Source organism: Epargyreus clarus, unplaced genomic scaffold (assembly GCF_041222505.1).
Source record: "Epargyreus clarus isolate Ecla_fem2 unplaced genomic scaffold, WU_Ecla_fem_2.2 ptg000019l, whole genome shotgun sequence".
NCBI lineage: Eukaryota > Metazoa > Arthropoda > Insecta > Lepidoptera > Hesperiidae > Epargyreus > Epargyreus clarus.
The window spans coordinates 1,048,933-1,075,632 of NW_027332227.1; the positions used below are offsets into that span (position 1 = coordinate 1,048,933).

General features: G+C 34.3%; 1 protein-coding gene across 3 annotated transcripts in view; it reads right to left on the reverse strand.

Moving 5' to 3' along the window:
• Positions 1–26,700, reverse strand: part of Moe (moesin) — a 43,242-nt gene that overhangs the window by 14,221 nt on the left and 2,321 nt on the right. Inside the window, exons 3-4 of one of the 3 annotated variants that reach the window (XM_073083893.1) lie at positions 25,749–25,802; positions 11,084–11,263 (exon numbers count right to left, since the gene is read on the reverse strand). In XM_073083893.1, coding sequence (XP_072939994.1) covers positions 11,084–11,263; positions 25,749–25,802 — 234 coding nt within the window. Of the gene's footprint in view, positions 1–11,083; positions 11,264–19,981; positions 20,142–25,748; positions 25,803–26,700 lie in introns of those variants that run through there. The other 2 variants (XM_073083894.1, XM_073083895.1) reach the window with 2 other exon arrangements.

Genomic DNA, 26,700 nt, shown 5'->3' on the forward strand with positions numbered 1-26,700 from the left:
GGACGACGCCGTGCCACCTTGCTCGACCCTAAGTGTTAAGAACAATTATGTTCATTACATGAAAGCATTGTATTGGCTTCATTATAAAACTCTTAATTTTGCTACTTAAGACCGCATTAGTAAGACCGGTGAATGTACTGTTACCAAGGAGGCATAGAACGCTGCAGGTTTGTTATGTATGTGCGTGGCCAGGCAAGGTCGTCTCCGGGCGCGTCGTCACGGCACTTTCACCCGTTGTCTGCGGCTCTCGCCTCCGCTGCTGAACGATTACGGCATATCTGCGTGAATTTTACGCACTGACCTACTAGTACGAATGAATGAAAGGATAATACTATAAAAGTATCGTTACCGCGTAGCGCCACGGCAACATGAACGAATTTTTTCGAAAGCTACTGAATTCGAATGGCATAAAGGAATATTATTTGTAGATTCTCTAGGATTTTTTAAAGATTGCCAGCTCGAGTACTATATTGGTACATTGATAACTTTATATAACGACTTGAAGCGTAACGTTCTATTGTTATATTAAACCAAAACTGATAAGGATTAGGCGGGTGACGCATGACTCGTGACGTGGATTCGTCGTAAGCATCACCTTCGCTTCACCTTTTCCGGATTTCGAGAACAATTATCGAGTGGGAGCGCGAACAGTTGTGAATAGTGGATGGCTGACGCGGGCGCGTTTTGTGTGTAGATGATAGCACGAGGTCGCGATGGCCTCTTGCCACCTGGTGGCGAAGCTCGGCGTGGGAACGGGGTCACGCGGGCGCATCGTCTCGCTTCGCTGCCTGCAAATCGTATGTGCCGATTTGGCGAAACCAGACAAACAAGGATTTTAGACAACTAAATCCTGTATATATCCTGTAATTTACATTTCAAATTCTAAAACGTCCGAAATACTATCATAATAAAACCAAACTCTCGACGTATACCGCCATGCTACGGACTTGCATGAAATTTATCTGGTACCTGATCAAAAAGCAGATATGCGAAAGAATGAAGGTTATGATATCACGCAAACTAGACTCTTAGATTCAGCAAGAGATGATCAACGTCTAGCTGCGGAGCACAAATGGATTGGTGATAAACGTAAAAATATAGTCGCGCCTTAATAATGACAATGGCAAAGTGTTAAGATGAATGCCTCCACAAAAAAGCTGGTAGCAACATGCGTAAAACACAGTAATACAGTTACCATGTAAACCCATTGTCAATGGCAGCCACGGTATCAGATTGGCTATTGAAACCGGCTACTATCTCCGAAGATAACATACCGACGCCGAGTCCGTGACGCAACGCGTCGTCACATTCTATTGGGGCCGTGTATCATATGCCACGATAATCACAATTATCAACGGCGACAAAAAGCAACATTCCGCGGCCGGTGGAACGAGATCGCGTGCCGAGAGCGCCCGACGTTCGCGAATATACTCTGCAGGTACTCATGGTGTTGAATTGAAACAAGTCAATGCAGTCACAAGTACTGCAAAAGAAGAATGTAAGGATCTTTAAGTTAAGAAAGTAATTACTTCAGAAACTAATTTTGTCGTAAATACTTTGAAACTTTTGTCGATAACTTTGAATCGTTGAACATTAGATAACCCTGCTCGACAATTTACAAAAAACGAACAATCTTTTGACAATTTATACCCAACAAAAATACACCTGGACTTAATAGGTTTTTTGTAGATTAAAGACAGAGCTACGTTAGACATTTATGATACTTTGCAATTAACAAAGGTTAATTAACCCAGCGAGGGAGGAAACAGGCTATTTCATGGCGACAACATTTATAGATGGCGTCGCTTCTTCCGAAACTATTACAAGTGGATGTTATTTAGATATCTCAGTTTTATTTGCGCATACGACGCTAAAGGCATCATTTACTCATACTTACCGCTTGTCGGCATGCAAATAACAGTAATGTAGGCACACAAAAATAACGACTACAATAATAACGTCTGAATGCGTCTGTTTATGCAGCCCCGAGATATAATTAGAAAGTGAAAATGTGAATAAAGATAGGATGCGAGTAAAGTTTCGGGCGTGCCGAGACAGTGGTACGGTGGTGGCCAGGCCGGTGATCGTAGACATGCTACATTTACATGATGAAATAGTGACATGCTTAATTTTTATCAAATGATAAACCCAATAATGTCACAATTCAATGCTAACTCGACACTTGTTTGATTTAATTAATGCGACATTTTCTAGCTTTCTGGCAATACACACTGATGCGCTCCCGTGTAATGCTCTTGTGCATATTTTATGTATAAGTGTTTCTGATTCATATGAACATAAAAAAATCTAGCATGTTGGCTTCTTATCTTTGTTTAGGCTCGAGCTCAATATAGTGACTGACCACGATAATAAAATGGTATGCCATGTTGTTACACTTTGGTATTTCGGACTGAGACGAGTATGTAAATTTGAATTTGCATACAAACCGAAAGTAACAATAACAATGCATATGGAGGTATCTCGCTATACGAGCATGATCTCACCGGCAAGCAAACGTGAATAATCATAATGAAATCCGTCATCGTATTCGAATGCGGGAAATTTATTATAATGGAAGAAACAACGCAATTCTCTTATATACATTTAAAATTGCAGAAATAGAAAAGGTTGCGATTTGCGTAACTGATACATGTGCAACAGAATATTTATACTTAGATTTAAATAATTTGAAACAGAGAAATCAAATCTTGCTATTCTTGAGATGATATGAACTGAAATTGGCCAGACTACGGCCGTCATAGAAACTGTATTATGGAAGAGAAAAGTAATGAAAGTTTAATCAAAAGGATCACTATGGCAAATTATTTATTCTTTAATTTAATATTCTATTAAGTTGAAATTGCATTCGGTTTCAATTATGTCCATATCGGGCAAAGCTAATTTTATATTTTTATGGTTTATATTTTATGTTATATCCATATAAATGGGAAATAGATGTATAGAAAATGAGTAGAAATAAGTAAAAAGGAAACTTATTTTCCAACTATAAGGAAATCTGTAAACAGTACTTTGAGGATGAATTCGCTAGCGATTAAATGGTTGGTAACCAATGTCATGATGCATAAGGCTTTAATACTTATTACAATATAGGTATAATTAGGGAAAACCACTGTATATGACGAAATAAATGATATATAAATATGATGTATATATTAATAAGCATTACGTTGAAAGACAAATAAATTAATGTTAAGAAATGAAATTATAAAATACCTCCTACTACACACCCAATTAAGAACGTAGAAAACATTTGTACTGACTAAGCATAAATAAACTTTGAACATCAAAACTGACTTTAAATGATCAAAGATGGTCTGAATTCTTAAGTAGCTTTAGTTCCCAAAGCTTAATTAAAAGTAGCTACAATCAAGATGACATCATTGCTAATCAAATGGTCAACGACGCGGGTGATTGCATGTGTGAGTGACACGAATAAGCTGACTAATAAGGGACACGCTGAATATATGAACCCTTAGATTGCACGTGCGATTTTTTGTATAGAAGTAGCCAACCAGCATGCGAAGCAGCAGTAGCCAGGTACTGTCCATAGATATGTAGTTACCCCACAATCAGGTTTAAGTAAAATTTCAGTTCTATATGAAGCAGTGTTATCCCTGACGACTAAGTATGAATACTTCATTAAGTGACCACACCTTTGAAACTAGTAGAAATACGATATAATGCAGGTACGTAACAGGCCGACATTATTCAGCGATATAAAACAATTGCCAACCAATTCGCGGTAACAACGGACAAAATTTCAAGAATTTGATAAGACCAATTAATTGCTATTCTGAATTACTCAACTTGTATTGATAGCGTCATTGTGGTTTAGTCAGAACGGATCCTATTAAATGAATCAAATGTTTGGTATTTGTACTGTATTTATATAACCATATATAGAAACACCATAAATACACGATGGAACAAAAAACATACCAATGATGTAACTTACATATATGAACTAAACTCAAATGACTCCTATGTTGAACACATCAAACATACGAAACAAATGTTTAAAGCAAGGAAAGGAATGATTTTAGTCATATGTCTATGCATTTTAGTAATGAAAACCAATATTTCCGCGTGATCCCTAATAGTAACTATTTCAATTTAATTGACAATTTTGACACTATATTAGAGATATTTCCTGCTAGATTATTTTGCATTCATGAATTCTCTAGTAAGCACTCCAGCCTATACAAAACGCAAACACATAACGGAATCGACGCCATAGCAAACTTCGTCAAAGGGAAGATTGTGGAGTTGCCACACGATGATTATCATACCGCATACGTCGCGAGGCCGTGCTCAGGTGGCTATTACGTAAGTGCGATACACCACATAGCACAATGTGACTAGAGACTGTATTAAACCGCTAATAAATAAGATGTTTAAAACGAACGCTTAAAGTAAGGTAACATTACTGAAACGGAAGTACTAAAACGCCGAAGCTATTAAACGATTTACAAAATGTGGTTATAATTTTAACATGGTCAGTTAATTTTCAAGGCATTTAAAATATTTTTGATTCTATGACGTAATAAGAATTAACACGTCATATATTACAATCTGAAAATAATTTGACATTCCAGTATAGATATGCAAAAGCAAACAGACGGACTTTGAATTAATAATTACTAGTTCCTTCAATTATATGATTACTGCACTAACTAGCACCTTTAAGACAAATTATACTACATCATTAGTACAATATTGTTCATTGTTACTATTTAAATAATTATTTACATAATGTCAGTCATTAATATCCGTAATTCGTCCGTAATTCAGACCATACCAAATGTCGATGCTGATCACATTGATGTGTTAAAATTATTTCTTTATAATAATCGTATATTTGAAACCTTCTATTCCCAGCTACCTACTCATAATCGCGAGACAATATTGGAGCTTGCAAGGCAGATCGGAAACCCTTATGCGGTGTCGTGTATCGTGCCCAGGCGGTGCAGGTGTAATAAATTATGTAGCTCTGCCCATTACCTTCTGCTTACAAGGCGCTTGTATTATTTACAATGGCTTAGTAGCTGGTATACACATTATAGTTTCAATAAAACGTGGCAGAAATTGTCGTTCAACTGCGGAAGCACGTTCAGTGAATTTCTATCGTATAGCAACAACGATTGTTCTGCTATGTACAAATTTGAATTATTTGCAATTGTTTAGTAATGCAGACATGCATAAATGAGTGTTTTCTTAAGTTTCAGATACAATTACGAAGAATCTCATATAAGATTTTTATTCCTTACTTTTTCTTCCTTCCTTTTTTATACCTTAAATAATAAGGTATATCTTTAGATACCTAAATAACAATAGCATAGTTTCATCCTTTGTAATTTCTACAAAATAAGTAGGAAAGAAAGACCATCAATGAGACTGCTGATATTAAAACCGTGTACGAACGTAAATATTCACTTTCAAGTTGGTGAAGGCGAACGAGACGATAAAACACCGGTATCTGAAGACGTTTTTCAATTTAACCTAAATAGAAAAACGATAAATTACACGCGAAGTGAAGACACGGTTCTGATGGCTAAGTAACGACTATTACATTAAAGGTTTATCAAAACATGCTAAGAGACGATTAGAGCTGAGACGAGATGATTGAAAGAGCTTAAGATAAATGGTTTCCAGCCCATTTTGCGTATGAGACATTTCAATAGAATAGTAATACAACTAAAGCAACACGGGACAGGAAAAAGAGAGGATACAGAGTACAGGTAAATACAGTTTACAGTTCAATATAAATGAATTACGAAAAATTAACATAGGGAAATCAAATCATCATCATCATCATCATCATCAACCCATTATTGTCCCACTGCTGGGCACGGGTCAGAATGAGAAGGATTAGGCCATAGTCTACCGCGCTTGCCAAGTGCGGATTGGTAGACTTCACATACCTTTAAGATATTTTTTTTATAAATCTCTCAGGTATGCGTATTCGTTAATGGATCAGCATATTGAAAATTCTTTCTCTTCTTCGAGTTGAGGATAAATGCATGCAAATCTCAGTCGATTTTCTCTCCAGATTAATAAGTATTGGCGTTCATCATTGGCCCAAAAGCAAATTTCATGATCCAACATTTGACCAGAGTGAGACTGATCAAGCCAGGGGCATTATAATGGATCGAATCCTATTGTGACGGCCGACAGCAGGCTTCCGATCGTGACTCATGCCCACATTAGATCGGTACAACGACTCTTGCATACCAATAATAATATATAAGAATTTGCTTTACATATTTTACGTATGATTGCACAAAACCGGTTTCCGAATGAAATGTAGGAACGTTATTTGAGTCAGAACCGTCACCAACGACATTATAAAGATACAACTTATTTCAATATGAAACCTGATGGTTTCAAATAAGTGCAATCGGCGTCTTCATAACCATACCTATGTGAGTCACAATATACCTTGGAGTTATATTGAAAGACTAGTTTCAAAAATTGTTTTGACATGGAAAATAATCCGCGTTTACGTGTTTTTAGAAGAAACTAAATAAGTAAAAAGTAACATATATAGATCTAATCAATTCACAGTGAAAAACCTTTCTAGTAGTTCAATGAGCGACAGTGAGCCACGTAATGCTGACTCACAGTATCATCGACCACTGAATTGGAAGGACTTGTAAGCGGAAAACATTGCTGTACTACTGATGTCATGTAGCTATAATAACAAGTGTCATACTTAAATACAATGTACTTATTAATGTCTACGTACAATTAACATGTAACAAACAATACTGTGGAGAAATACATCTTTGTTATTATCATTATATTATAGACTCTTAAGATCAGAACTCTATAGACTAACGACTTAATTATGAAGGATCCGTTTTACTATTTATCTAGGAGATATCAAAACGAAGCTATAAAACTTTTCATATCTCTTAATTAAATTTCATTAATTTCGATTCAGTGATTTTTTAGCCTCAAAAGAGTAAAAATAGATCGAGAGAAATACTTCACATTTATGATATGAGCAGTATAGATAGTTGGATTCTAATAAGTGCGCGTAAAGAGTGTTTTAGACTCAAGATCACAAATACTAAATGCGCAATTTGTTTACGAAAAATTTAAACAAGCTTCGATGTTATAAAATCGATTTTATAGATTCTCAGAGTTCTCAAACTACTTACAATAACATACTTATTTAAAACAGAGAAGAAACTAATAAAGTATGGCAGTATGTCAAGAATAATAAAGACTTGATCTACAAGAAACATTTGAACCTAAACGATATGACACTTTCAAAGGATGTGGTAAACTCGAGTTAACACATCGCAGACATGCCTCGAGGCGTGATCTATGAATTAGCATATGTCGGGATGTACTAGCTTCGAGACAAGATTAAGTAAGCGAAAAAAAAAAACAAAATGTATTTAGTTAAGTTTGTTATTCTATATGCGTTGTAAAAATAACGCGTATTAAAATAATAATTTCAAATACTTTCATGAAAGCTGTAAATAATCAATAATAAAGCTTGTATATTTCTTATTACAAAATAAAAATAATACAGTGTATGAAATAAAGTTTCAATATATGCCTCTAATTACTTGTATATCTAGATTCAAATCAAGTACACTAACTACTCCCTTAAATAAAACCTTAAACGTTTGTTCTCGTGCCGACTTTCGAGCCGGCTAAATGAAAGTTTATCAAACAATGAAACTCAATGAATGTTTGCATTTGGGCACGTGGACTCGTTGCCACTTTCACATGATCGTGTTGGAAAACAGATGACAATGCATGCGACAATAGAAACCAAATTGAAACGTGCAATATAGCGCTTTGTCAGGAATATGCTATCGTGACTTATGACCATTTATGTGTCCCTTCGTTAAGTCATTTATTAAAATTTGCTTTGAAAGTAAAGAAAATCCAAAAATGGGACACATGATTCACGGTCTAAGCTTTTCATATTGAAAAGAAACCTACTCCCAGCAGTAATATAGTAATTGGTTGATGATATGCCATTTGTTACGTCCTGACATTTGACCACAGACGTGGAACTCAAAGAAATAATCAGTTTATAATTTGTGCGCTTGCGACATGTCCGTCCCTCGCCATTACAACAGTAGTAAAGACAAGAGTCGAATGGCTAGTAGCAATCTCACATTTTGGTACAACGTCACGTGTAATACTTTGTGTTTATGCCACACTAATTTACACATAAATAAAATGTAAAAGTAAAAATGTAAAATAATAAAGAGATTCATCCATTCGTCAAAATTTAAATTCTAACTAATTCGGCAATTAGGGTAACATTAAACAGCTTGTATGAAATATATTTTATTAAAAAACATTTACAGTATACTGATACTATATATTACTGATTCTATATATATTTGAAATGATTATTGGATACACTGTGTTGTAAAGGAATTAATAACAAAACGTGTGGACATTCTTTCACTTATCAATGAAGTGTTTAATGAGCCCACTCCGATAAAGATAACTGACGCGCCTAAATCCGGTTACGACAATACTTAATTATAGGATGAGGTGTTATTCATTTCACTTACAACTAATATATTTTAGTTACAATATTATGGGTATTTTATCAGCTCCCGGTATCAAAACTTTTCGTGCTACGGCGCCTAATGGTCTTTTAATTTAGCATATGTAGTTTATATAATAGTTTTTGAATAAATATCCTAGACAACGTGAGAAGAACAATGAAAATTGGCTGTGGCAATAGACAATGGTAGAGTAATTGGAAAACAGTCACCTTCTTATAATTATGACGGAAATGTTCAAACTGTTTGAGGTCATAACATTATATTAAGGTTTTGTTTCATCTTTGTTATTTCCGGAATCGTAAAGATGTATGTATATAGAAGTAAATTTTACAAACAATATAGATAAAGTAAGCTGTTAAAAATCCTCTTACAGTAATAATTTACTAAATTCAAATAGTTCCTAGACTATTTGAATTTACAAAGCAAAAGATACCGCCCATCGAGTCGTTTTCATAAACAGAAATACCGTAACCGACGACCAGAACAGGTTTGGTAACACTACACCTGTTTACCCATTCACTGAGAGTAGACTGGTATTCGGTGGAGGAAATAATGAAAACTCCTAAGCTCTAACAAACAAAACAATTTGTATTGATAATGGATTCAACATTACTGGTGCCATTAGGACATCGTTTTCAAGAAACGTACTCAATGTTATATTTTGAAACGATACGTAAATTACCTAAGGAGATAATGACGGCGCTTCCTATCTTTAATTCGAAGTCGAAAGTCTAGAAAGTCATCGACACTGTTTAACCTTTGTGAATATTCATAAAACCATATCAGCAGCCGTTTAACTTTTAAAACATGTTGTCCTCACTGATACAGTACTTAAATTCAATAATGTTAACATTCGGCAAAGTGGTTCCTACCTGCTGACATTGCTTTATCGGGTCAATGTCGCAGGCGGAGGATAAGAGCATGAGGAAAACAATTTCGCGGAATGCACCAGCGAAAACACGATGACGGAAACGTGTGCCGATTGGAATGACAATTGTAAACACGTCGATGGGATTTACAAGACCTACACTGGCATAGATTTTAAAATTCAAATTACGTAGAAGTATAAAAGATCAAGTAGGTACAAAATTGTTTACTTGTCCTGGGTTACAATTGACTGCCTTAAGAAACAAAGCAATTGTATCGTACATTATGAATATTATAATTATAAATAAAAAGTGAATTCACGTATAAACTTTCTTCATTGGATTACTGTACAGGCGGACTTCAAGGATTTGTACAAATTAAGAGTGAATTGTAATCGCTGCTTCACTTTTGTGGTGTTATAAGGCCAAGATCAATATGAGAAAAGCTCGGGGTATCCCCGTGCCTGTGATCGATTGTGCCAAGAATCTACGGCCTATTGCGGGGTAGTCACAGATGTTCATGAGAGGTCACTTAAAATGAGCTGTGTCCTCATTTGATGCTTCCATGACATACAATTTTTATACTGTCCGTATAGTTCGCAATACGCCGCTGCAATAGAAAACCCTGAGCATAAAATAGAACGGAATAAGAAGCACTTGAGAATATTTGATTTTCGCGAGAGCATTTTACTGATGCAACAATAATAATCATGAATCAAATGTGAATTAGGAACACATTTGGCACCGAAACAGAACGAGCGGTTTAGAGTGTCGATCGTAAAATTCATAAATCAGAGCATGCTTAGCCTGCAGAACAAATCGGCGCGTAAACAAACTTGAACTTGATGGGTTCCTCTAAAAATAATGGTTACGTTGCTTTCCGTCATTCGCACGTTACCGCGATAACCACCTCCGCTCCTCGCGTGAACATAAATAGGCGAGGAGCTACTAGTATGAGCAAAAAGCGTAAAGTCTATATCAACAAATAATAATTCTAATCCTAATGTAGTCGAAGAAATAAAAATGTACGCTCATAGATTAACTTGTTCTTCACACGTTGAAATAATAGACGCCCACGAAAGACAAGTACATTGGAGAAACGATAAAACATGTATTGCGAGATCCAGTTACATTAGCGTTAATGGCAGACTTGCTATGCTTTTTCATTGAACTTTGTTGAGAATATTGACTGCTGGCTTATTTATTAACTACACAACAGAGGTTAATTAATTCGACTCGAAAAATAAGGTAGTATCTAATTAGTTTTCAATATTAAGTGACAGCCAGTTTCTGGAATGTTGAGAACTAAAAATAAATCGAACGCATTCCTATAAATTGCAATCATTTGTCGGGTTAATAACGCTTTTCGAGGAATAATGTATTTAATTTTACCTTAAGTGTTCCTAAATAATGACGTATAGTTATTATTGCAATAATTATATAAAACGCTTTCCTGTATAACATACAATACGGATAATTAAAGCTTTAATCACATTAAAACTTTGCTACAGAACAAGTAGAATAAGTAACAAGTAACTATGTAGAATCTAATAAGAAAATTAACAAAAACCTACTCTTGTTCGTGTTTAACTTTGTTTCTTAAAAATGTCATTTATTAATATTGTAAACAATGAAGATGTTTCCACTAACCTTCTTGTAGAGTTTGATCCAAGTGAGATCTCCCTTAGAGTCGGTGTACTGGAGGCCAAAGAACCAGACCTCGCGGAGGCCGATGGTCTTGACGACCTGGTCGAACAGCTGCTTGCCGGTGGTCGTCTGCTGGATCGCGAACTCCAGCTCCGCGTCCATCGTCGTCACGCGGACGTTCATCTGGAAATTGTAAACTTGGATTACAATCAATTTCATAACTTTGATTATATGATACGTATGGATATATACAGTTGTTAATGTTATTGTACAATGCATTTTGTTTAAAAGTATCATATACCAAGAAAATACGGAATAGCACCATTTTTTACTTCAATAAAATTATTGGAGCGACGACATGCTAATGTTGATGACAATGACTTGATGAGAGCTGAAGGATAAAAGCTTAGGATAGATCTATGAGCCGCTGTGGAAATAAAAAGACTGACGCGATGATGATATTGATTACAATGATATAAATAAATGCAGTAGATTTGGATTTGAAACGTATATATAAAATGTAGAATTCTATTCCTAATAGGACTATAGTATTCGCGGTTTATTAGTAATTTAAGTAAGAGTTCTACCAGCACATTTTTACAAAAGCTCTTGAACAGAACGCATATTTGTTCCCAGTGCATCAAAAGCATTGCGAATCAATATATGTGCATGACACTCTAAACACATTAATATCGTGGTAACGCCTACACTAAACACTGTAATAGCACATAAAACATTTACGCAGTAAAAACGGCTCACATACTAAAATCTCTTATCGTTTGATGAAAAGCAAGAAGGAACATTGATTCGGTGTATAACAACCTTTTTAAAGTTGGTATGTTACCCTATAAGGACTTCATTATTCTTGTAACTCAAAAAATCATTTGGATGTCATTATTGTACATACAAAATATGCCATATGTTTTGAATTACACACTTATAGGTACACATTAAACCGTTAAGATTGTTCATACAACGTTTAGCCTTAAGTGTCACATCTGATATGGCGTTGAAAACTGCGTAAAGGACACAAATTGTATTGAAAGCAACCAGTCGGCTACAACGACCCTACAATACATATTTTATACAGATATTATGTATAAGGTCAGTGGAAAGACACTGAGTAACATTTCGACACTGACATCTAAAAGGATAAATTGAAAAGCAACATCCCTTATTTATTAAATACAACTAACAGTCAGAAAAAAAAATAGCTTTAAATAACATTATCTATTGCAATTAAAAGGTTTTAACATAGATTTAGGTTTTACTATTCACATTCTCGACGTAAAACTATAAATCACAAAAACATTCAATGTGTACAATACTGAATTGATAAAATAAAAAACAACCAGTCAAAGGTCCATAAATAGAAAGTGAAAACAGGACAAAAACAAGTGTTTCGAATGAGAAGTGGATGTTGTTTTGTTTGAGCTAAATTTACACGATTCCGTTGAGCCGATGCCAAGCGGATGTGATCTTCCGGGGGTGGTTGTGTCATCATTATTTACAATGTTCATACGTTCATGTTTGGATTACGACAGTTGAAATCAAAAACGAGACCACAAAGTACGTCGGACTAGGATAATTTAGATTTAGGAATTAGTTCACTTTAAAATGCAAAGTCCACTAGGAATCTACATATAACAAAATGTACGTAAAGTTGAAAATCAAGACCAGCAAATCCGAAAACCTTGGAATTTGATATTGTTATAAAAATTAAACATGTCTGTAAAGTGATGAATAAAGATACGTTAAATATACACATCATTCTGTAAAATTATATTCGTGGAATAAATACTCTCGTGTATTATTCATAACCGCTTTGTATCTTGTACATTTTCATTTTAAATATCAATATCTTGAATATTTACTGTGTATATGCATAAAAATACTTCAAAGTAGCCAACCAACCACGATATATAATATATGAATGGAAAATAAGTTCTTAAACATAGTAATAAATTCAGAACATATCAGAATTTTACTTTGAAGATTGATAATAAATTATAACAATATAATATATATAGAAGTACTGTCCTTAGATCCCAAAATTACCAAATACCACGATAAGATAACGATATCAGTAGTACTATGAAAGTAATATAAATGTTCAATTCAATATAAATAGACTACGTCGCCGGTATCTATGACTTTAATTATGTAGAATGTAATGCTTACAAAGTTAACATGAAAACATAATCTAATAATGTAATGAGTATTAACGACTCATTGCTCGGTCCCTGTTAACTTAAGTAGAAAAAGGCAACAGAAATGAATTCGAGGAGGATTGAATATAAAATTGGGCCAAATTCCCTTTAACTCAAGAAGCTTGACTGAAATTGATCACATAACCATTTCATTTTCACCAAGTAATGATAAAAATACATGTTGTGTTGCAATAACAACACGTAATGCACTTGGTGGTGTTGATGATGAATCAAAGGATTCATTTATTAACAATAGTCTGTTGTCAGACAGCGATATTATCTACTGGATGCTGACAACAATGCACTTCAAAGTTGCATTCATTCACTGAATGTCGTTTCGAGGCCGACAACGAGCCTTGATTCCTCCCCTATTATTAGCTGCATAATTTAAGCCCGCATGCACTTATCAGTAGTTATTTGATAATTCAGTTTTTAACAACCTTAGATTAGTTTAAGTTACGAAATACGATAACAACGGGATATTTTGAGAAACAATCAATTTATGTTTATGATTTTAATACTAAGAGTCCGATCAAATGATGATAAGTAAAATATACACTGAAGATATAGATATATATTTATTCAGACTAGGTCAAACTTAACTAAAAGGAAAATATAACATTTATGCACCTAGTTTGTCTAATCATCGTATCTTTAGATTTACGATAGAAGATTGAAGTCGAATATATCAATGCAGAGGCATCAGTGGAGGTAAGACGACGCCACTAATTAGCATATTGAAAGGCATTACTGAGAAACCAGTCGATGGAGCGGCCGCTAATCTTGCACGCGATGAATCAGTACATACAACGCTGGTCGGAGATAAGCGACCGGTGCTGTGCTAGCGACAATCTATCGCCTTATCGGTAAAGTAAACGGCGGATGTTTATGCAAGGCACCAGCCATTTGCTCAGCTCACTACGCACGCCAGACGTTCGCAAAATTTGTTGGATTCAGCCAAATCGTTCCTAAATTATATCCATTAGACAATCTTGATAAAGCAAATTGTATGGCGTAACGCAACTCAACTGAGATACATTATGATCCATCAAGTCATGGACGCTATTTACAGCTTCTATGCTAGCATTATTATATTTCACAATTCTAATTGCACGTTGTAATTACCGTATTAAAAATAATCCAAGATAAGCAATATAGTAAAGTAGTGTGGCTAAATTTAGATTTTATTCATGATCATTTAATTGAATAGTGCAAGCGTAGTTAATAAGGAAACTGATCGTTCATATCGATAGCAATAATCGGTTTTCCAATAAAATCAATGCTTCTATTTGTAATACAACATTTGCCACATGTAACAAGTTAAATGAAATATGTATTTTGGAAGAAAAAAACATTGTGTGACAAATAAAATAAGCATAACATGTCGGCAGTGGCACCTTTGCATGAATGATTTAACATCTCCGCTTTTACGGATATTTATAACAGGTGTTAGCTATATTCGGAGGTAAAGTACGGTAAGTAAAGCCGCAAGATAAACCACGCGATACCACAATACATCACGGCAAGTGGCGGCGTGTCAAGGGAATACCAGAGGCCAAGACATGCGGGCAAGGCTGACTGTAATGTATTGCATAGGAAATTTTCCAACTTGTAACTGTGTTCGGCGAATTGTTTTTATAATCACTAGTGTGGTTATTGTGATTTCCTTATAGGTGATATCCAAACGCGATACCCCTATATTATTCTACGTGTAACACGCCACATATTTCTAGAATTTTAAAATAACTATGTAAACTACCTGTTTGCTGCTGTCAAATTTGAATTTCAATATCGTTATGTAATTGGTATGCTCCATAAAATTTTATCTAAAGATTTGCAGTTAAATATGAAAATAGTTGGTACGTTAACAATTTGCTACGAAATGATTAAATACATCTCCAGAAATAAAAAATAGTTAAGCCGTAAGCTAGAAGAGCCTTGACTTGAGTATGATAATATAAATTACCTCATGTTTATAATAAAAACCCGCACCCATAAACAGAGTTATGGCATGAGAGCACGTATGAACAATTCGAGAGTAATTTACAATATTAACGTTACAAATAATACCGTCACCGTGTTTGAGGTGTGCATCTCGGCTAAGCAAACATGACAGATATCGTGGTGACATCATTGCTTAGCATATAAAAGTTGTAGACGTTTTAACAACATTTACAGGTTGGCGGAATTTCTTCTAATATTCCCGTAAATATATTAATCTTTGTAATATCTTTGAGTACTTTTCCATTTAAGTATTGATCGCTAGTTCCTACATTATGTATGTCATTTTCTATCACTGTCATCTTTTTTATTAAAAAAATTTAAGGAACAATATCTTATTTCCAAATTTATATGCGTGGTGTGTTCGATTCTATAGTGTTAACATAAGATTCATTTCTCGTATAATTTTAACATCGCCCATAAGACCGAAAATGTAAATTTTAAAATGGCGCAGCTAGCAACAATTACACTGAATTGTGACAGACTCACGACTTAAGCTTTAATTGCGAATGAAAAAGAGGCTATAGTAGCATGAAATGCGACGGGTGATGTAATAATTTGTTACCGCGTGTGTTAAGATATCACCAAGGAAACAGTACGGCAAATGGCGCCCATGTGTGCCTTGCAAGTTATAAATAGACTTGTTTGGTTGATTTGTACAATATTTCAGACTTGAACTTGCTGAAATACAAGTAAATAATATTTAAGACGATCCTGAAGCAAAGCTTTAATGTTAGCTAAAATTGAGCAATAATACCTTTTTTCCTCGATGCTTTCAACTTACGACTGATTTATCTTGTGTTTTCATAATTTCTTAATATCTGTGGTATTCATATGATGAATAAATTAAAAATTATAACCACGTAAAATAATTATGAAAATAAAAGTGATTGTACCTTGACTGTTAATCCATTCATACCTAAATGTCCACATTAGATAATGGTAAATTTATCGGTCATGAGCACGGACAATTTCGCACGGGTGTCGATGGAAAATGACAAGCAGAGTAATGAGAATTGTCATTGTACAATAAGTAAGACCTAAAAAGTGCTACCATCACGACTAGCGTCATAGAAACAACTGTGATAGATTGTTCTTCAGTAGGTATATAATTATTTCCTACATGAAACTGATTTTATTTAAAATAAAAAAAATAAAATACCTGTAGTCGCTCATAGAATAATGATTGTATGACTATAGTTTTACAGTTCAGTTTCATGGTAGACGACGAAGCACTTTTTTATACTAACGGGAAGTAACTTCATGGCACTTAGATGTACAGCGTTCAAGGTGAATACTGTAATTATAATCTAGTCACGTAAAAATATATACATAATTATGAAAATTAATATTTATGTCGTTGATATTTTAATATTATTATAATTATGATTTATTTCGATTACGTGCTAAATGTACTTCGTAAGTAGCATTGGATTTTTATTACTTCCCATGATGTTATTTTGCGTTAATGGTACTTATTTATCATCATTTTCTCTTTTATGTGAAATAAATTTTTACTCTTACTTTGGTCCTACAAATTCTCATTGAATTCTGACGCTATAACCTTTGAAATATTGGAGATTTATTGACCCGCTGCTAAGTGTTAACTGTTTTACTTCGTGTTAAGTAAGAAGACACGTGATGTTACATCACTGGAAAGAACAATTCACATGGAACTAGTACAGTCGACTATAATTAGATTAGTGTCCGTCGATCTAGCCTCACTACACCAGTGTGATTTACAAGCGTTCCTCGCAGCGTAATCCTCTACGTGGTTGTTGTTTATTGAGAGCAGTGGCATCTGGGTCAATTTTTCCGTCATAAAAAAGTACAATAAATCACTTTTTAATACTGATTTAGAGTATTAAAGTATTCTTAATGTTTATAATTCGTTTGAGGCAGAAGCATTCAATGAAAAGGATGAACTTTGGACTGGCGCCGAGTAAATTATTCTAGAATCACGTAGTTGATATATCTGATTTATTAAATAAAGGTAAATTACATACCATCTTTGTATAAGTATTAAAAATTACTTCAATGCAAATGACTAGTGTGATACTTATACTAGAAACGATTTTGTGTGTAAATAGTGTGTTGTTTTTTATAAAATATAACTTTTGAAACAAAATATGCTTAATCAGTAAACCACAATAATGATGATCAATTCGAATATTCATATAATTCAATTTTAACCTACATGTTGGATTAGTGAAGCTCGCTCTTGTCCAGTAAACAATCGAGTAGGGCAGATGTCGATATTTGGCGGTTTGGTTTGCATGAGGGATGTAGGGGTTAAGAGACGGGTGGCAAACAGGTGTTATTCAGCAGGTGTCACTGCCACGTGATACAACACCTTTCGTATTGAAGATACACGCTAATAAATTATTTTCATTAACTTTCCAATATCTAGACAATTCAATGGATGGATTTTACTATTTGTAATGTCGTAAGAACAAAATAATTTTATAGATATACATGATAAAAAAATTATTCAAAACTTTAAAAAAAGAAGTGAAAAAAATTTAATTAAAAATAACACAGATGAAAAAGCGAGACCTTTTAATACGCGATAAAATTGGCAGCGATAAAGAATTAAGCGTTTCGGCAAGTTCATGATCAATATCTCTTGGTGATATAATGGTTACGCAAAATTATAACGGAGTGGAAAAGAAAGTAAAATGTTATGAATTCGAACAACACTTAATTAAAACATAATAGAATATAACAGAGTGTGCTTAAAAAGAAAACGCATCTATTGCATTTGTCCCTTAAGATGTGTCGAACGTCAGTTGGGTGAGAAACAGTAGAGAGTATAGAAATCGTAGCCAGTGAAACGGAGTGAAACAGCCCCACATGGGCAGCCAGCATGTCGACCGTCAAATTAATTTCAAGTACACTGATAACGTAATGAATGAATGACGTACTATCATTGACCACAAAATTAGTGAGAAACATTTGCTATTTTCACGTAGATTTCTAGCGAAGGTTATCTAATAAAATCTTAGTGTTAAAATTCATAATCCGCGATCTATGAGGACTACAAGTAAACGATATTAAAATGGACAAAGTGAAGTTATTCTTTCAAAAGTGAAACTTGTTACCTTTAAAATAGTCATAGTTTAAAGTAAATACATTCATCTTATGTATACAAATGAGGAAGTGATGTTTGGAAAGCGGGTTCTACGTAGAAATTTCTATGAATATGGGAAGACTTTCCACGTTATATAATGAAAGTAAGTACAATTTATGAAATAAAATTCAGTTTAATATTTATAATGAACGTTGTTATTAATAGCGGAACCAGAAGGTAAAATTAACACAATTAGGTTTTATTTTCCATTAACCGCATTTTATAATTGAACGAAATATTAAAGTTAAAATAAAACAAGGAAAGTTCCAATAATATTACATACCGGTAAACCAATTTTGAGTCAATGTAAGCCGACGTTGTATGGGTATGGTATGCTAATATTTTTGACAAATATATATTTAATTATATTCTTTTTAATACCTTATCTTGTATTTAATTACTTAATACTTCAATAAAATGTTTTGCTAATTCTTGTAGGATACATATTCTATAAATAAAAATAAATTTCAGTTTTGTTAATGATATGGCTGGTCACACGATTACAGATTTAATCATAGATTAGGTACGTTTCAAAACAACGAGTGATTAGTAAGTTTTTATACTAAGAAACAGGATTTTGGATGGATAAGGAAAAGCCTTGAAGATTCATCTGCAGAGTAAAGTGCGTTGGTAAGTCAATTTATTGTGCTATTAACGTTATATTCGATATGGGAGGTTTATGCTCAATTGTAATATTAAAAACGTTATCGCTTATAACCTTAACGGTGAATAATTTTATAAGAAATATAATAATGCGAACTAATTGGCAGAAATGTTAATTATTGCCACGACACTTGGAGCTGAAGCCAAGTAACAAGTAGCGGTAGATTAGATAATTTTTCTTTATAATGATTCACGATTAGTATTTGTAGAAAACATGACATCACAAATTTCCGTTTAGCGACACGGAAATATGAATGTAATAACATGGTTAATTATAGCCATAAAAGAGGCCCCAACGATAACAACATTGAAACACAGTGTTATAATTTGCCACCACAGGTACGCCATTTCTTTAACAACAGAAATTTTATTCCAACGAAATCGAGAGCGAGGGCGCATTGGCGAAACAGGAAACTGTTCCCATCTCGCTTGATCCTGCAGCGAAGACAGGGATGGCGGATAAAAAGACGGTTAAAACCGTTCGCGCTGGCAAAATAAATAATAAAACTTTAACCGACCCTGTCTTGAATCTTAGGTTTAAGCTCGTGATGACATCACCGCAACTTATGAATTGAGCATACATCGTGCCGCGCGGCTAATATGTTAGGTTGATGATACATTCGCCATGGATTACTGTTGCTAGGTAAATTTCGAGGTAATAATTAACTCGATGCTGGTAATAGTTGCGGATTTTAACGTTCTACGACGATCGTTTTAAGTGGGTTCCACGAGTATCAACTCAATATGTCAGAGTACAATGCTAATGATGTCTATGGAACAGCAGTTAATATTCACAATGCTAGCGAAATGAAAAGCGTTGTATTATCCGGTGTATGTAACGGCTCGTTACTCGCCACCGGCACGATTTCGTCCTTTGAACGTTACGTAAGTATGTACCTGCTTGCCGCCGGCAACCATGGTGTACGGGGATTGGGGTCACACTGGTACAAAAGTCACGGTCACAGTCACTGGTTTTGTGATATTTAGGGGTGAGTGCGGCACGAAAGCCGCGTGTGCCGGACGCGGCGGTAGAGTTTGAACTGAACGGTCGCGCCGCCGCGGGGATGCGCCTGCGCCCCGGGGCCGAAGGCTGACGCGCTCACCTCAGACGGCCGCCTACGGTTTCGTTCGCTACTTTTTTTGCTCGGCTCGGTCGCCTCTAAATTGAATCGTGATCCAATCGATGACTAAAACGTGTTATGATCCATTTAAGTGCACATACACTCGTACGTGCAAACGTGTGTACTTTATGCACTATTTTATGTAAACATACTTAGATATTTACACTATATGAACAATTCTATATAAGATATTATGAGTTAGAGTTAAATAATTGTTGATAATTTCTTCAAAAGAACGATCTCATCAAAAAATATTACATCAATAAAATTAAAATAAGCGGGATAGGTAGTAATTTCATTTCATTAGTTTAAATTAAGTTTTTTTTGGTTTCGTTATATTTCAATGTTACTGTTTAGATAGGTTTTTCATAATTACAACCAACGTTGCTATTAATAAACATATTAAATTTCCATATTTAGAGTGACGTATTACTAACAAGATACGATAAGAATATGTAACAGATATCCATTACTATCCCACCAATTAGCAAATAGGTGTTATCATTGATACATACACCTTACATAATTTGATAAATTCTTTCATAGATTACAGCATTTTATTACTATACGCTGTACCTCGTATCAGTCGTATAAAATAATACATCTCATATAATTGTAGTCGATATCCTTCTTAAAAGTCCCTGCTTGAATAATAACGGGGCAATTTAACTCATTTAACCCACCCACTGCATTACTATGCACCTAGTTAGAGCTAGTCGATGGGTGCAGTGTCCACTAACTAGATAACGCGTGGCCCACTTTCTCGTTTCCTTCCTCTGACACGAGCGGCACATACATCTATGTACCATGTTACACAATAATATGACGACATTTTGTCGTATCAATGAGACCGAACAAAGTGGCTGATAGGGATTCTTTCTACTTTGACAACATTGCAATGAAATAATATTTCGATTTTCCATATTTCAACTGGCATTTTTACGAACTTTATTCGTGATTTATGCGAAATGGTACTTTTCAGAGTTTAATGCCATTTTCCAAATTAGGCGTAAGTGGAAACTCGTGGCAAGCCTTTCCTGGTATGGATCTCTCTTGTACATGAATTCTTCTAGGTTCATTTACACCTATCGTTGTATGCAATTTCTACGTGTACTTAGCACTTGTTACTGTACTAAGGGACATAAGTAAGACAAGTTACATGACATGTACATAACTCAGGGATTATCTCGAAACGAGCTTGCAAATACTAACAGTGATGTACTCATAGAAATTAATATTATTCAAAATAGGCGATGACTTTCTCAAATATTTTATAAATTTTTGAAAGTCCGATTTCTAGAAAAGCTGCGAGTGGAAATCTTGTCATGTACTCCTGTATATCTACTCTTCATCTTTTAACACATTATATTGTTTTTTGGAGTTGTAGACTGATTCCAAACGCGTCATGTAGCCCGAGCTCCGGTCTAGTTAATATAAGGCCGTAAGGCCAACGAGCAACTGTTCATTCGAAAAAATCTAACGCCCAGCTCCAGTTGAAACCTGTTAGACTAACGGTCATTTACATCATTTAACATTAGATCAAAATAATGCTTGTTTGTAATATCTAAAATGATATATCAAGACATTTCTATGCGACAGAATTATCCATCGAGGCAGAAAAACATCGAGATTGAGTCATGCGACACGCCGTCACTGATACGAGGCCTGAACATTTGTTTGTAATGCAAAATCAAGTGCACAGACACTTTTCGTTCGTTAAGACGACAGCAAGTCGAAGTCGTAGCCGTGTATCATGTAGCGATGATTATCCTGATATTAATAGTTGGAAACGAGAACAGACATCAGTCAAGCACGACGCAAGATGTGGGACAAATGTGCTTAGTTTCTCAACAAACCCACATGTTTCTTTGGGAGTAAACAAATTGTTTTTTTACTGAGGGCGGTCATGCATTTCATATGACATGTCAGTGATGCCCATTGTAGTCCCAAATAGGATTAAAATCCTACCTGAAGTCAGTATGCTCCGAGTTAAGTTGGAAAGGCCTCGTGTGTCCAATGTCTTTCCAACTCCCTTCAAGCCAGAAAACACGAGCGCTTAACAGTGCTGGTGAAAAAATTTGAAAAAAGATGCCGCATTGATACCTGATCGAACAACGAAATATTCTGGCACCTTTATATTGTCACTAACGAAACCGTTAAAACCACAAGCCACGGAAATGCTTTAACATAAGCCGTATAATATATGAAAGCGTTAAATATGACATAAGAGCGGCCGATTTTACTTTCTCTGGGCACATGCATTGGCATTCCTATTAGGTTTGTCGAGTTCTGTGCCCCGTAATCATAAATACTCAGTTGTACTTGGAACTATATTGCTTTTACCGGACTCTGCAAATCCCTAAAAGGATGAGTCAATTATTTTAAAACGTTTAATATGTGCAGTTTAGTTATATTTTCATAACCACGTATCATTACTTGGACTTGTATATTAGAAGGTGTTGCATCCTTTATGGTTCAAACCAATAAATCAACTTAGTCCTGGAGAAATTTAGTGGTGGATAGCAACTTAGACCTCAGTGATAGCAACACATATATGTGTAATGTCAAATCCTATTTGGGATTGATATATCGATGTTCATAGACGACAGTGTCAATTTAGCATCAGACGGTCTTCATTCCCGTTGGCTACTTCAAATCCATCCATATATACCGACTACATTTATCTTGCCTCTAATACCAGTGTGGAATAGCGGTATTTTGGATACATTCTGCAGTCTGCGACTAGTCGCTATGCTTAAAATATGTACAGATATCAACACAGCGTTTGACCAAGATAAACCGTTACGAGGCTGAGTCATAAGTAAACCCAGACCCGATTACTAATCTTTATAAATAAATTAAATAGAAGTGTAAGTATATGAATACAAATAAGATTATTTATGCATAAATGTAGATGCATTTATAAAGAAAATTATAAGCATTATAAAGATATATTATAAGGATAGGATAAAGGTATCTTCGTTTACTTTCGAAGGGAAATTTGTGAGAAAGAAATGGGATAGACCTGCACTTTACCGACTACCAATTTGGTGTATCCGCAAGAAAATGTACTGATACTTAGTACAAGTATATTGAAATACAGGCAATATGTAAATTTGAGACATTTTTTATTCAGTTTGATACCATTATTCCAACCATCCATTGTACGAAACGCATATAATGGGTTCGTATTTTTTTGCGATAAGTAGCGATGCATTTTTATTAACCTTTATGTTTTGATAAAGATAAAACTACCTATTTTATTTATAACCAACGACAGCTGCCAAAGAAGGAACCGAGAACTAAGGGACCATAATTGTATTTTGTTAAGGAGGTATTATTTATGTAACGAGCTATAAGGTATATAATTGAGTATATAATTGATAATATAAGGTATATAATCGATTTTGTCGAGATTTTAGTTTTATGATTTTACATTTGTATGCGCTAACATCATTTGTGGGTTGTCAAAGAACTTAAAAGAAGTCTGTCGATCTGATGTTACCCGAATTAGTATATCTCCTTACCACACCCTTCAAAGCGGAATACCGCAACCGAAATATAAATAAAAAATCTTCACATATGAACAGAACCTACACCGCAGCTGCAATAGAGAATAACGTCGTCATAAGGTAAGGAATATAAATTTGCAATGACACAAAGGTCCTATTACCTACTAAATAAATAATTTAATATCTAAGTAAAGGTTTGACTGCTAATATGAAAGTCATTATTAACACATTTAAATTAATACATTATTACACCCATTATTTCGTCACGAACTATGTACAGATAGACGGTATGTAAATAAGATTAAAGGAATGATAGCAAGAATTTTAAAAACAAAGTCATGCTGACAATAGCATATGAATAATTTAAAACCATAATTTAAAGTTACTAACAGTATTAGTCAGGTTTTAGTTTGCGGAGTAATGTTTTTCGAATATATGTATATGCATGTATGTCTCCTCCTTTGGGACTCTCATAGATCAAACGCCTTAACGGATTTTAATATGTGAGGAATCGATGATTTATCTTAACTGTGAGAGTGACATAGGTTACATCACTTTTCTTTTCACTTTATTATTTTATAGAAGGTTCTTGTTTTTATAATAATTACTTTTCCCTAAGTGATCATTTGTATCCTGTAAGACCTAATAGTCTAATGCTGATCGCCAGTTAAGTAACCAGCCCAATTCGAATGGGTGTTCTTTATTCATAATATCGTCATGATCGAGTAAAGCTTGGAGAATTCGAAACATTTCTTTATAATTCTCCACGCTAAGGGTTAATAATTATTTTATTATCTTTTTTAGGTAAGCGCGACTAATACTTTACACTTTAGTTTAGTCGCATTCTTATCGTCGTTTAGTTGATTAGTCATCTTCAGTCATCATACTGTTCTATGAGTGAAAAAGCGCCCATAGATTACTAATTTTGGTTTGAAAAAAAAAAAACCTAGTCACTATTTTGTATTTATAGACCGCCTGGAATATTCACAAGGCTATAGACACCATGCTATTTTATTTTTCACTTTAATATGCGTTCATAATCCACCTTATCCAAAAGTATATTTTCAGTTCTTTTATGAATTTTATTGAAATATTCATTATTAAGCATTTATTTAGTTATTCTAAATTAGTTTTGCATGACAAAAACCAAAACAAAAATTACCAAACATAAAACCCACGGCAATAAAACACAAACGGTCTTATCATAAAAAACGTGATAAGGGCTGATTGAAAACACATTAAATTTGTAGCTACCGTGACCCTATTTAATATTGAATTACACAATATTTTAATTGTATGTGTTTTCTGTTGCAAGCGTTAAGAGTTCCAATCCGGATTGGTGGTGGAAGGTATGGTTAGTGGACAACCCGTGGATGATCACTGAGAAGGTTTATCAACTCTTATCCAATGATAGTGGCCTCCGAAGCACGGAAGCTGACATGAATTAAGCTACTAGCGATCACCAATTCAACTCGCGATTTCGTTCAATTCAGTTCCTTCGCGGTTCCTTCCAGTTAAGGCAAGACTAAGATATAAACTCTTGCCTGCACCACGTTGACATAAGCCGCAAAATTTTATAGATTACTACAATATTTAAATATAATATTTTATAGAGTACCTACTAGAGATTGATGACTGATTTTTTTGTAATAACTTGCAGAAGTAGATAGTAACCACACATTCCACACAATGACAAGGAATCTTGGACACCAGACCGTTCATAAAACGACATGCAATTCATTATAGGCTATTCCCAGTAAGCATATCCCATTCAAAAATACATTCCATTAAAATATATACTCGTTTATAAGGACAGGAATTTGTAAACTGACTTCTTTTTTGGCAACGGCACCTATAATATACAGACGCGGAAGTATCTTCATTGCTACGAACAATAGTCGTAAATATATTATACAAACGGCCTAATATTATATAACTAGCACTAAACACTACGTGCAAAAGCACAAAAGAAAAAAATTGCAATCCAAAATATATCACACAAAAACAGTTAATCAGCAAACCATGACTAACCAAGGCATTGTCACTCGCGCTTTTGTCGAGCACGTTAGTAATAAAATCAAGAATCTGAAAAATAAATAATAGAAAGTGTTTTAATATAAGCGTAGTGACATTATTATATTATGTATTTGTGTTATAATTATATAATCATTCACTCATAAATAGGTTTGATAGAGCAGCTATTACTATAAAATGTTCTTTCTTATCATAAAATTCCTAATCAAAATTTATCTACATGAAGTACTGCCTATTTGGCTTACGCTCGTTATTAATTACCAATCTATACTATATTTCTATCTTCTATATTTTTGCTTACGACAGATAAAAATTTAACGAATTTTCAAATGTCGAATTTTACTACGTAAAACATTCTATAAATAATCAAAGTTTACATAAAACAAACTTTATTAGTTATTAAAAAAAAAAGATACCAGCCGAATTGATAACCACCTCCTTTTTGAAGTCGGTTAAAAATCAACAAAATGGATAAGTGTAGTTATAAAAAATCCTACTAAACATTTTGCTGCAGAAAGCTCATTATGAATTGGGGGTAAGGACTCCTATTCCACAAAGTGTTTTATTCTGTTTACTACTTTTGGCAGAGAGCCAATGAGCTGGTTCATTGAGTGGCAGTTCTCCAATGTTTTTATTGTTATAGGCTCTTTATTTAAATGCGAGTTCCATTAATACACAACTTAAATATATAGGCATATATAAGAGTGCCAAAAATAGGTGTTCCAAATTTGTTGCTATTATAACACTAGACACAAGAGTTATTTATACTATTTAATATGTCTCTACAATTATTTAAGCTTTTAAGACAATTCTTTTACAAACTCTAAATTAATGACTGAGTTTAAATTGATTGCACTCGTACTAATTTCTCGAACTATTCTAAAGTTACATGTATAGTTAACTTATAAAATAATAATACAATATTTGATAATTCCTATGTATTTTCCAA